Raw genomic sequence first — 14,230 nt, 5'->3', positions numbered from 1 at the left:
GTCTGTGAGAGAGAGACAGAGAAAGGGAGCAGCGGGTCCACAGGGTGCCTGGCGTCAGTCCACCCATACTAGAACAGCAGCCTTCGCCTTCCCCAGGGGTCTTAAGGTCGTCTCTCTCCAACCAGAACATGGCACAGTGTTTGGTACTCAGTAAATTTGTTACAGGTACATGAATGGCTCATGTACGTTAAAACAGAATGAAATTAGAATAAAAGCTGTAAAGTGAAGGTTAGTACTCAGTTGTGTCTGACTCTTTGCGACCCCATGGACTGTAGCCCACCAGGCATCTCTGTCCATGGAATTCTCCAGGCAAGAATACCAGAGTGGGTTGCCATTTCCTTTTCCAGGGATATTCCCAACCCAGGGATCAAACCCATGTCGCCCACATTGCAGGCAGACTCCTTACTGACTGAGCCACCAGGGAAGCCCCAAGCTGTAAAAAGGGCTCTGAAAACAGTAAAGCATGTAAATTAAAGTGGTACTACTATTACTTCTGCTGATGATAAAATGTCATGGTTCATTCTGCTGACCTTTTGTTACTGCCCAGTTAATTCTAAAAGCAGGCCCCTGCTCTCTGGAGGGGCAGAGACTTCTTGGCATCTGTTATACTCATTGCTTGTAATCAGTATATGAAGTGAATCAAGAAAAAAAACTAATGCCTTGGATTGATGGGCAGATATTGTATTCTAGTAGCTTGAATACAGATTGTAGCTATAGAGATGTATTCACACACTTGCAATGAAAAGAAACCTTGACTATATGAGAGTCCTAAAAACTCTGAACTATCTGTTTAACACTGGCAAAAGTGCCTTCAAATTGTGCAGTTTTTACCTTGGGGGAAAAAATAAGATTTTCTTGCTCCACTGCAATTGTAGTCCAAACTTTTAAGAAATCGCTTTTACAGTATGCCCTCCATATCCACGGCTTCTGCATCTGTGGATTCAACCAACTGCAGAGCGAAAACATTCTTAAAACTCCAGAAAGTTCCAAAATACAAAAAAAAAAAAATACAAAACTTGAATTTGCCCCCCTGTCAACTGTCTACACAGTATTTACATCGAATTTACAACCATTTACAAGGTATTAGGTATTATAAGTGGGAGATACCTAGTGGCTCAGACAATAAAGAATCCGCCTGCAATGTGGGAGAACTGGGTTCGATTTCTGGGTTGGGAAGATCCCCTGGAGGAGGGCATGGCAATCCACTCCAATATTCTTGCCTGGAGAATCCCCACAGACAGAGGAGCCTGGAGGACTACAGTCCACGGGATCGCAAAGAGTCAGACACGACTAAGAGACTAAGCACAGCACAGACATTATAAGCAATTAAGATGATTTAAAATATATGCAAGGATGTGCATAGATCACCTGCAAATACTATGTCATTTTATATGTGACTTGAGTATCTGTGGATTTTGGTATCTGCAAGGGTGTGAGGGTGGGGCAGGGTGTTGGTCTTCAAACCAACCCCCTATAGATACAGGTATTAGGAGATGACTGCATATCCCCCATCGCCACTTCCCTCCCAAACTCCCTGCAATACATCTCGTGCCTCTGTTGCTCCTGGTCCTCGCCTCATGTACCAAGTGAAAAGTCTTTCCTCAGAACACATCCCCTCATATCTCTGCTTCATGCAACACAACTGAGCCCATTCCGTTTGGAGCTTCCTCCCTGGCTCCCCTAACACAATACTTTTCTGCTCTTCTAAGTTCATTTATTCAAAATGAACCTAAACCTGCACTTCTGGCTTCAACCATGGTGCTGTAGTAAAAGCACTGGTCTGGGCATCCAGAGATCTCCTGGCCACACGGTTCAATTTCTCTGAGCTTTGTCTCTCCATTTAAAAACTGAGTGGGTTGGATCTAAGTATTTTTTTCATACTGTGACTCACATTTTACATTGTGGTTCAGTATATACATACATACATTTATGTAATCCATGTATGTATGGGTATATACACACAGAAGTAATACAGAAGTACTACACACTTTTACTACATGAGATGTACTTGAAATTTTCTATTCACTTCTATTTTATTTTTCAAAAAATGCTAGTTGCAATCCACTAAATAGATTTCAAACTTAATCATGGCTATTTACCCACATGTATAAAATAGTGGACTTGTTGAAATGTCAGGTTCCTTCTAGTAATAATATAAAAGGATTTTGTGTTACAGCCTTCCAACCTTGAACCATTAGCCTTAACTTGCATCTGAATTCAGCCTATTTCTCTCTGTAAGAGTTCTTCATATAGGTATCTTAGTATCACTTAAATTAACCTAGTTAACATAGAATTTGAAGCACTAGGTCCCCTTCCCATTGTAACTATTAATGGTCTTCAAGTGAAGTGAAGTCGCTCAGTTGTGTCCGACTCTTTGCGACCCTATGGACTGTAGCCTACAAGGCTCCTCTGTCCATGGAATTTTCCAGGCAAGAGTACTGGAGTGGGTTGCCATTTCCTTCTCCAATGGTCTTAAGTAAGTGTTAATCACTCAGTCGCACCTGACTCTTTGCAATTCTGTGGACTATGTTCCGACAGGTTCCTCTGTCCATGGGATTCTCCAGGCAAGAATACTGTGGAGTGGGTTGCCATTTCCTTCTCCAGGGGATCTTCCCAACCTAGGTATTAAACCTGGGTCTCCTGTACTACAGGCAGATTCTTTACCATCTGAGCCACCAGGGAAGCCCATTTATGTTCTTGGCAAGCGTAAAATCCTAGTATTGACTTTTGGTCTAGTAATGATAGAGTAGCTTACACTGTACTAACTTCACTACTGAAAACTAGCAGCAACTCTGGACAAGATATTTTTGAAAACAACTATGTGCTGGAAAGCCACCAAAAACAGCCAGAAACTGGAGGGGATACAACTCAAAACATGGGAAGAAAACTAGGTAAGATCCCTGTTTATCTGATAGCCCATTACCCTCACCCCAAAGGAATTCCTAGTGTTTTAGCATGCGGGAAATAAAGCAAAACTTGAGAGGCAACCAATGGTAATCTTATTTGGCTGCAGAATCAAAGGTCGTGGGACTCTGAAGTGACTTGATATTAAGGAAGATATCCTGAAAAAGAGGAAGTTGCAAAGAGAACAGCCCCAAAAGTCTATACAGAAATTCCCTTCAAATCCCGAACTGTGCATGCAAGTGATGTGACTAGGGAACACAGTAGAAAGCAGCAGCTGAAGGCCAAAGAGCCAAGCAGACATTCACAACTCTCTGCGAGTTGAGACGGAGTTTGAAATCTGAGTCCCTTCAAGTTAGGAGGTTCAATAAACATGTCCAGTTGGAAACCTCAGCAGAGCTGCACCTCAGGAGCAAGGCCCACCTCCCGAGATGAGGAGACACACCCTAGGACTAAAGGCAAAACCGTAACAGACCTGCCCTAACAAGAATCTAAGCTTGAGGCCTTCACAGGAGAATGAACTGTTAATACAGGTCAGGGGAAGGAAAAATCCTGGCAGAACAGCTTGGTTTCTAGCCTGGGAGATGGTCAAGGAGCAGGCACTGAACAGCACTTTGCTTCTCAGATGCAGTAGGTGGAGCGTGGGGAACAACGGGAGAGAGGAAGGGATGGGCAGTATACCTGTAAACACAGGTCTGAGGACAGATGTCTGTCCAGTGTGGGGTCAGTCTGGATCTCAGAAAGGAGGGAACCATGCAGTGACAGTCGGGGAGGGGGAGGACTTGTTAGGGGGAAGGGTGGTGGGTGGATAAGAGATGAGGAAATCACAACTTATGAGCACCTACTATGTTCGAGACATGTGATTAAGTGTTTTATTTATATTATCTCACTATGAGACAGGTACGATCATCTTCATTTAACAAATAAGGAATCCAAAGCTCAGAGAAGTTAAGTAATTCGTCTAAAGCTGAGATATGAATGCAAGGCAGAAGTCCAAACGTGTTCCCTTCTGTAAGCACCTGCTGTGACTCTTTCAGGAAGGGCAGTGGCACCTGTGCTATAAAACAGCTAGCAAAGCTGGAAAGCAAAAAGATCTCTGGGACAGAATAAGATACTGTTTCAGGTCAAGGAGGGTATTAGAGGTATGAAAAGAAGTGTTAATGTGAATACACTATCAAAAGTTAAGTCCTCAAACATAAAGAGAGAGAGAGTTATAAAAATGGAAACGTTATCAGGTGGAACTGAGCTGGTCTCAGAGAGCTCAATGGGCACATTACAACACTCCAGAGAGAAGGGTTTGACTCCTAAGTGAAACAACAAACACAGTTAGGAGGTTCAATACAATAAGGAACTAACAAAAGGAAACAAAGTTCATCTAAGGAACAGCTGTGGGGGAAGGGAAAAGGAGCGACGCAAAAAAACTAACAGAAGGCATCACAGAATCAGACTTTTTTAAGCTGGAAAGAATGTAGAATTCATCCAATCCTTATCATTTCAAAGTAAAAATGCACCTCGGAAAACATAGCTAGCTGCTTAATATCTCAGCCTCCCAACTAAAGCAGAGTTTGGTTTCATTTTTTATCTTTACAAATGCAGGTAGAGGGACTGCTTTGTCCAAAACAGCGCCCTGGAATTTCAAGTTAAGTCAAGTCTCTGTTGAAAAGACCACTGGATAAACCACCAGCAGTTCCAGGAACACAACAGGGACTTATCTTTTCAGTGGCTCCACCACAATTCTAACCACCGGGCCTATTCTGAAGGAGACCTGGACGAGAAAGCTTCCACTTGGGAGGAAGGTGTGAGATGGATTTTCTAGATCGTTCACATTTTCTGACTCTAATCCTTCTCCTCTCATCATATTCTGCACTCTCCTAAACTGGCCAAAACCATAAAGTCTGCTTGACATGAGTATAACACACATAAAAAAACCAAGATTTAAAAGGAAGTTCAGTAATTGCAACAACAAAATAAAATAAACACAGTTCATTTCAGAGACCTGGAGAAGACAAACTGGCAAGAAAGAAAGAACCTCTAATGATAAAAGACCCTTAATATCCCCATTTTACAGATACCTTAAAGTTCAGGGAGACAAATTCACCTGAATTAGCTAACATATACAATGCACCGTTAAAAATATACTCTTCTCATTTCCACAAGAGGTCTGGTGTGCACCATTCACTTAAGATTCCTAAATGTCAAGGAGTGAACCATCTATAAAACAAGTTAAGTCTTCTTTCCCCCTAATGTCTAAAGAAGTGCAGGGATTGAGAGAGAAAACAGGCCAGGAAAATAAATTTTCACTTGGTGCCCTGATAAAGGACTTGCCCAGGCTCCATAAGATAAACAAAGCATATTAAAGTAAAAACGGAAAGATCTTTGGATTACAGACCCTGACAAAAACCAACTCAGGTAAAGGAGAGTTCCCATGAAAGCAGTCTGGTTTTGAAAGCCATGTCGCAAATTTACAGCACTATGCATGCTCTTGGCTGTTCTCACTCAGGATACACTTATTAAAAATTTGGGGCCAGTTTCCTTAAGTTTACAAATGCTCCTGGTACCTAGAAGAACTATTCCTTTTATTTATTCCCAGGTCTTATCCTCTAAGAAGGCTGTCTGAGTTCCTACCTTGGGCTCTCCTCCTGTTCTGCACAAATTCCGAGTGTCTCAAGGTGCTCGGTGCTGTGCGGCGGAAGCAGCTATTCCTTTTCCAAGTTTCTGGATCATTTAATCTTCTCTCTTCCTCTACATGCCAGCTACTCTTCTCTAATGAAGTGCCCCAAGGAATGCCACCATGATGTTCTCCTTGGTTCCCTCTCGTCCACTGATTTCTCGGACCCTCTGGGAAGACCCCTCTGCTCCCAGGTGCTATCATTCCTGGTCTGTTGATGCCATTACATTCTAAAGTCTTCCTCTGGTGGAGAGAATCTGCTCCTCTGTAATTCTGAAATTTATATTCACAGTTTGCAAATAAAGAATCAGAGCCTCTATTCTCCATATCAAAACTACTCTGATCCCCGGCATGAATCTTGGTTTTGAGATCGATTTTATCATTTTGATAAACATTCCTGTTCCCGTCACGGTATTTGACAAATTCATTACCTTCACTGACACCACTCAAGTCTGGGAATTCCACAGACTGACCATTAGTATAATTCTCAGGAACATGATCTAAATCCGTGAGGTCTCTATGATAAAAATTAGTTTCTTTACAATCCTCAAGATTGTAATTACAATTCCTGCGGTCTATATGCTGGGTTTGAGGCTGACCAAAATTCCCCACAGAATCGTCCAAATCCCTGCAGTCAGTCCACTGTCCAGTTTCTTTAGAGTTCTTAGGATTATGGTTCAGATTCTGATGATTTACGCAGCCAGTCGTCTCCCCATATTCTCCAACTTTCCGGGTTACCACGGGGCTTCCAGTAAACCAATCATCTTTAGTCGTGGAGTTCGGATTCCCATCATTTACATTTTCTGAATTATAATCACAACAGCCTGGAGTCACACTTCTGTTGTACATACAGTCCTTTCTACTTTCCTTTGCTTCCTCATCGTCCACATAGCTTGGTTCACTCTGTTCAAAATCCCAGTATCCACAATGCCTTTTTCTGTAGGGCCGATTCTGCCTTGTGGTTAGGTGTCTGGAATCCCAGTCATCCTCTCTGTAAAGTCCACCCAGCACTGGAAGGTACCTTTCCTGTAGACTCCTGCAGTCTTCATACTCACGGTTAGAGCTCCAGTCCCCGTTCTTCTGCAATTCTTTTTCTTTCTTCATCTCGTGGGTTTCACACATATTCACTGTGCTCAGAGACACACGTTTTTTCTCTCTCTTCCATGGGTCTGGGTTGAGCTCAGACGAGGACAGGTGCAGGGTAGCCCACGGCGGTATCTGTCCTTCTTAAAATGTCTCCCAAAGCACTTCAAATGCTCTTGCTACTCCGGTCGGAGCACAAACAGATGTAGAGTAATTTCCATCTCAGGATCCAATCAGTGAGCTACTCTAGCTTTCCCCACGGAGCCCTGAAGGTAATTAGTAACTAGCGTTCTCGTGATTGGAGTTGGCAGTTTTGTTTCGTGTTTCCTTCAAGCTGGTCAAACTGGCTTGGCTGCTTTATGAGCTGAGGGCAGAAGCATTCTGCCGCTCTACAGGCTTTGCAGAAAAAGCAGAGTGAAAGAGAAACAGCCCCCTTCAACAGCCCGAGGTAAGATCACGTAACATTTTCATCTGCCTCTTTAATCCTTTAGTAATCAATCAGGGCTATGAATACATGCTTTCATGTGCAGCGCAAACTGGACCTCCACTGCCCATCCTCTGAGTCTGGCTTTACCCCTTGGACATCTGAAACTCTTCGGGACACCCTTCCCTTTAGTTAGAGGCAGGACTCTTCCGTCTTTGAGAGCTTTGCTTTTGTGGGATTCAGGTTACCAGTTAGTGTATACTCAAATCACAAGCTGTTCAAGCTGTCCACAGGCACGTTGGCTATCCCACTCAAGGAAGAAAAAGTCCATCTTTTATTCTGATTTGGTGTGTGGGTAATTTTATAGTGTAAAAACTCTTCCCCAGAGGAATACAGTTATGTATCCTTTCACATTTTCCTTGACACTTGTCATGCCAGAGAAGCATCAAAACCATTCATCTTCTGGGACTTCCCTGGTGGCACAGTAGATAGGAATCCCGTCAATGCAGGGGATACGGGTTCAGTCCCTCATCTGGGGAGATCCCACAGGCCACAGAGCAATTAAGCCCGTGTGCCACAGATACTGAGCTTATGCTCTAGAGCCCTCAAGCCACAACTAGTGAGCTTGTGTGCTGCAGCTACTGAAGCCCAAGAGCCTAAAGCCTATGCTCTATAACAAGAGAAGCCACTGCAATGAGAGGCCTGCACACTGGAACGAAGAGTAGTCCCTGCTCTCCGCAACAAGACCCAGTGCAACCAAATAAATAAATTATATATTTCAAAAAACTCATCCATCTCCTAAATTTCTTTTCCACCTAATTCATGTAGCATATTTAGGAACAGGAGAATGAGACTGGAAATCAGAAAGGTGGGTATAAAAATAGCACTTTGAATTCATCCAATAATAGATTACTTTAGGTGAAGCACAGTGGAAGAGATAAAGATGAAGTTAGTCTCTCTTATGATGCAGGAGCAACACACTGTAACGTATGATTAGAGGTGAAGTACCGTAACAAACACAAATGGTGATGGCAAAAAGCAGAGTCTCTGGTGGGGCAACTGCAGTTTCACAGCAGTAGTGTTTGAGCTGTGCTTTCAAGTAAAAGTAGGGTTTCCAAAGACTTTCCACACATGGGAAACTAGGAAAGGGGGAACAGTTTGAAGGATACCACGTGTGTATAAAGTAACAAGGATCATGCTTGAGGGGTAGGTTCAGGCAGATCTGAAAGGACTGAGGCCACTTATTTTATTTAATGAATAACAAAGGGTCATTGAAGGCTTCTCAGAGAGTGATATGCTAAGAGAGTCTTTAGTAAGATTACACTTTCAGCTATGGTCATCTATCAAGTGTCCTTGAACTTTTATCTAATCCCTATTTGTGAAACAATATAAAGAACCTTAAGGAGACCAGGGTTATAAGCTTTGTCAATAATTAGATGTTTACTCCTGGATAAACAAACTGGTTCCAAATAAGGAAAGGAGTAGTCAAGGCTGTATATTGTCACCCTGCTTATTTAACTTATATGCAGAGTACATCATGAGAAACGCTGGGCTAGAGGAAGTACAAGCTGGAATCAAGATTGCTGGGAGAAATATCAATAACCTCAGTTATGTAGATGACACCACCCTTATGGCAAAAAGCGAAGAAGAACTAAAAAGCCTCTTGAAAAGAGGAGAGTGAAAAAGTTGGCTTAAAACTCAACACTCAGAAAACTAAGATCATGGCATCTGGTCCCATCACTTCATGGCAAATAGATAGGGAAACAATGGAAACAATGAGAGACTTTACTTTTTTGAGCTCCAAAATCACTGCAGATGGTGAGTAGCCATGAAATTAAAAGACTCTTGCCCCTTGGAAGAAAATCTATGACCAACCTAGACAGCATATTAAAAGCAGAGACATTACTTTGCCAACAAAAGTCTATCTAGTCAAAGCTATGGTTTTTTCAGGAGTCATGTATGAATGTGAAAGTTGGACTATAAAGAAAGCTGAGCACCGAAGAACTGATGTTTTTGAACTGTGTTGTTGGAGCAGACTCTTGAGAGTCCTTTGGACTGCAAGGAGATCCAACCAGTTCATCCTAAAGGAAATTAGTCCTGAATATTCATTGGAAGGACTGATGCTAAAGCTGAAACTCCAATATTTTGGCCATCTGATGTGAAGAACTGACTCATTAGAAAAGACCCTGATGCCGGGAAAGATTGATGGTGGGAGGAGAAGGGGACAACAGAGGATGAGATGGTTCAATGGCATCACTGACTCAATGGACATGAGTTTGAGTAAGCTCTAGGAGTTGGTGATGGACAGGGAAGCCAGGCATGCTGCAGTCCATGGGGTTGCAAAGAGTCGGACACGACTGAGCGACTGAACTGAATTCTTGGATAAACCACTTATTCTCTCTGGGACTCAACCTATCCATTTATAAAATGAGGCAGTTGGCCCCAGTGACATCCTTGATTGCTTCAGTTTTAAAAATTCATGCTTCTGTTTTCCTTGAAACTCCTTTTCCTTTCCTGAAACACTGAATGTATTGTGATACATCTTTGGATTCTATACTAACAGAATTAACCTCTAGATTGTTAAATCTGATTTTCATGCAAAGTTTTTTGTTCTTTTGTTCTGCTGCAGTAGCAGCAACAGCCCTGGCAGCTGCCATGTTGTCAAGTGTGTTTTATGGGCCAAGATCAGGATGAGGACTAGGAAGCTGACATAAATGTTCTTTGATCTTCACCAACTATGAGGAGGATATTGTATTATTTTGCTACAGATAAAGAATCTCTGAGACTTTGAAAAACCTGTCCAAGATCACAGAAACCAGTACAAAGAGGGGCCATAATTTAAACCCAGATCTGTCTGACTTCATGGCACTAGACTAAGAGGAGTATCTCAAAAACATAGGAAAAATTTCATTTCCCTCAAATCGAGTAAGCAAACAAGCACACTCTATCATGGTCTAATTCATGGTCTAATTCTATTCATGGTCTAATTCACACTCTATCACTGCCAAGGTGAGTGTGCACACACTCCACCCCATGCACCACACAGCCATTCCCTCTCTGTCTTCAGTCCTGGCTTACCTTTACCCTGCCTGAGTGTTGACCTTCGACACCCAACTGAAACGAACACCCACACCAGCACAGTAACAGAAAGACTGTCCAGGACTTGTGACTTAGTCATCTAAAATCTCCGGCTTAAACGCAATAAAGATTGTGATTCTGTTCACAAACCAACAGGATGACATCATTTAAGAGGACAGCTTTGACTATGAGTTATACAGAGTGACAGTGTAAAAGAGGGCACATGAGATGAGGAATTAGGGCAGCTAGCTTCCAGAAGTTCAATTTTGGCTAATAACCAGTTTATAGCTATGCTTAATTTCTCTGGCTGTCAGTTTTCTTATGCGTAAAATAAGGAAGTTAATAATTTCTCTGCCACTTTAAATTTAAACTTCTATGATCTTATTTCTAAGCAAAAGTGAAAAGTAAAGATTTATCTTTCCCTGTTATGGAAATGGAAAAGTTCCTTTTAGCAACTTCAAATCTTCCATAAAGCTAGCATGGTGAGAAATAGGCCTAGTAAATCAACCAGGAGAATAAATAAAAGAGGATAAATTACAGGTGAGACGAATACTAGTTATAAAACAACCCAGCAGAAAAGGTTACATGAAGGCAAAAAGAAATGATCTGTGGATGAATGAAGAGTGAACAGCTGGTTAAAATAAAAGGCCTCCCTTCTCCCATCCTTACTCCCTCTCTCTTTTTCTAAGCCCTACTGCCTTTAGGACTTTAAAGATACAGTTTGCATAAAAATGTAAACTGTCTCAGCTTTACCTCACTACTATGACCCAGAGCTAATCAGAAGTTGTGAATGGATTACTCTTCTCATGTAATAAATCTGTGTGCAAAGAAATGTGGCCCAAGGGGATGAGGAGAATAACTTTCCCATTTTTCTCAATTCCAGGCCTACTGGTGAAATACAATCTTGTAGACAGTTATCCTCCGTTCCATCTGACGTAACAGTCACATTCCACAGGCTCTTTTCAAAAGCCTGGAGCAGCACTCTGCCATGATGCTTGTTGTTACTAAGGGCTTCCCTAGTGGCTCAGACAGTAAACAATCTGCCTGCAATTTGGGAGACCTGGGATCAATCCCTGGGTTGGGAAGATGCCCTGGAGAAGGGAATGGCAAACCATTCCAGTATTCTTGCCTGGAGAATACTACGGACAGAGAAGCCTTGTGGGCTACAGTCCATGGGGTCGCAAAGAGTTGGACATGACTAAGCGACTAACACACACACAGAGGGTGGGTGATCAGCTACAATGTCCCTCTGTGGATAGAAACTCTGTGAGCATAACACTAGAAGTGAAGGTGGGGCAGCAGGATTTAGAGGGTGAGAGAAGAGACACAAAGCATAGAAAAGGCAAAGGAACAAAAGAGAGGAGATAGATTTTTAAAAAAATAAAACCTAGTAAGAAAAGGTAATCACCCTCACTTTCTAAGACTCTACCCCAATGACACTCTGATTCCCATAGAGTTTGCTATTTTTCAGAGCACCAAATATCCCTCTCATCTTACCTGTTACTTTATTATACTTGTTTATCTCCTTTTATTACACTGAAAGCCTGAGGGCAAGGGTCACATCCAATCTCTAATACAGCTCTATACTGGGCCACACAGGAGGTACACCCAGGCTTAATGAGTTGATATGGTCACAGGCGAGATTCGATCAAGGCAGAGGGCAGGAGCACTCACAGGCTGTGCCTTTTTTTTTTTTAAATCCTGACCCTACCACTAACTAGCTGTATCATCTTGGGAAAGTTACTAAGCCTGTTTCTTGATCTTTTCATCATCAAATCCACCATTCTACTTGCATCTATACCCATCTGTTCTGCCTTCCCTCTTGTTAGAATGGAAAAACTGTCTCTGCTCTGATCAAACAGGCCAACCTCTCTGCTGGCTCACTGCTCCCACTTCCGCCTGACCCTCAAAGACTTTATTCCAGCAATTAGCCACTGCCACCACCACCTCTTCAATGCGCCCACTCTAACCACCAGTCTCGTAAGGCTGTGAGTGTTTCCCATCCTACAAACATCTGTTGGCTCCTCAGTCCAGTGCTGCCTCCAGGTGCTACCCCGTTACTTTGCTTTCCTTTATAGCATACTTCTGCTTTCGAAGACTTTTGAGCAAATATTCAATGCCTCTATTTCCTTACGTCTCAGCCCATAATGCGGGAGACCAGGGTTCAATCCCCGGGTTGGGAAGATCCCCTGGAGAAGGAAATGGCAACCCACTCCAGTATTCTTGCCTGGCAAATCCCATGGACAGAGGAGCCTGGCAGGCTACAGTCCATGGGCTCACAAAGAGTCTGACACGACTGAGAGACTACCACACACAATAAGGCTTTTATCCCTTTGTTGTCATTGTACTGAAACTGCTCTTGACAAGGTCATCCAATCCAATGGCCATTTCTGGGACTCACCTCACTTGGCCTCTAATAGCTTTTGGACACAGTCACTTTCTTCCTTGAAGAGCTTCCTTCACTCGACTGGCTGCTCCTTTTCCTTTGCTGATTTATCTCCCTAGTCTTGCATATTTCTAAACAGTGGCTGCCCCAGGTCTTCTCCTTTGTACCCAGCTACCTAGCATGGGCTTCCCAGGCGGCACTAGTGGTAAAGAACCTGCTTGCCAATGCAGGAAACCTAAGAGACTTGGGTTCGATCCCTGGGTGGGGACGATCCCCTGGACGTAGGGCATGGCAACCCACTCCAGTATTCTTGCCTGGAGAATCCCATGGAGAGAGGAGCCTGGTGGGCTACAGTCCATAGGGTCACAAACAGTGGGACACAACTGAAGTGACTTAGCATGCCCCACACCTAGCACACAGCAGGAACTTAAGGAATTCCTAGACTAGGAATGTGGTTTCCATTCTTTGTTCAGCTGCCTTTCAGCCTATGGGCTACCCTGGTGGCTCAGAGGTTAAAGTGTCTGCCTGCAATGAGGGAGACCCGGGTTTGATCCCTGGGTCGGGAAGATCCCCTGGAGAAGAAAATGGCAACCCATTCCAGTATTCTTGCCTGGGAAATCCATGGACGGAGGAGCCTGGTGGCCTGCAGTCCACAGGGTCACAAAGAGTCGGACTGAGCGATTTCATTTTCACTTTCAGCCTAAGGGTTAATTAGGAGGAGTTGTAAAGAAGATCCTATCATTAAGGTTAAAGAAACTCAAGGGATATCAATACAGCTGCAGCCTCCAGCTATGTGCAAAGAGAGGATCTGGAAATGAAGACAGCTATCTAAGATTAAAAAGTAAATTCCCCAGTAAAGGAAGAGATTATGAACTAATTAAAAGACAATTGACTGGGACAGAGGCAGACAGACACACAGAGAAAAAGAATCTGGGAGTACTGTAAAAAATAAAAAATAAAGACTAGAATATAGGAAAACAAGAGAGTTAAAAACAGTTTAAACCTTATGATGAACTTAAAGATGAGTTAGGCGAAGGTTACAAATCTTGGGGATGTTGCTAGTAAGAATGGGTCAATATTTTGAAAACTTAAGTAACTTCATGATAAGCTAGCAGTCAAAAGTATATCTGTGAGGAAGGATTAAATATTTATATATGTATATATCAATACATACATATATACTCTTAAATCCATAGATACATGTAATTTAACAAATAGTTTTCAACAGATGAGAGTACTAAAAAATGTTTGGCATAAATGAGAGTCCTAAAAATACATTTGGCATAAATTTCTTTAAACTAATTTACTTTTAAAATATAAATTTATTTATTTTAATTGAAAGCTAATTACTTTACAATATTGTAGTGGTTTTGCCATACATTGACATGAATCTGCCACGGGTGTACATGTGTTCCCCATCCTGAACCCCCCCCTCCCACCTTCCTCCCTCCCCATCCCATCCCTCTGGGTCATCCCAGTGTACCAGCCCCGAGCACCCTGTCTCATGCATCAAACCTGAACTGGTGATTTGTTTCACATATGATAATATACATGTTTTTAATAATAGTCAGGACATGGAAGAAACCTAGATGTCCATCAGCAGACGAACGGACAAGAAAGCTGTGATATATACACACAATGGAATATTACTCAGCCATTAAAAAGAATACATCTGAATCAGTTCTAATGA

At 42.6% G+C, this 14,230-nt stretch overlaps 1 protein-coding gene across 2 annotated transcripts in view; it reads right to left on the bottom strand.

The window, feature by feature from the left end:
- Window positions 1-14,230, bottom strand: part of LOC122446048 (dynamin binding protein) — a 114,046-nt gene that overhangs the window by 41,716 nt on the left and 58,100 nt on the right. The window contains exon 1 of one of the 2 annotated variants that reach the window (XM_043475749.1): window positions 5,527-7,539. The exons of the other annotated variant lie outside the window; for it this stretch is intronic. Coding sequence (XP_043331684.1) covers window positions 5,527-6,691 — 1,165 coding nt within the window. The 5' untranslated portion in view covers window positions 6,692-7,539. Of the gene's footprint in view, window positions 1-5,526; window positions 7,540-14,230 lie in introns of those variants that run through there. 2 annotated transcript variants of the gene reach the window in all.

Source organism: Cervus canadensis, chromosome 8 (assembly GCF_019320065.1).
Source record: "Cervus canadensis isolate Bull #8, Minnesota chromosome 8, ASM1932006v1, whole genome shotgun sequence".
NCBI classification, from domain to species: domain Eukaryota; kingdom Metazoa; phylum Chordata; class Mammalia; order Artiodactyla; family Cervidae; genus Cervus; species Cervus canadensis.
Note: the sequence above shows the minus strand (reverse complement) of the source record. Positions and strands in the feature narration are given on the sequence as shown.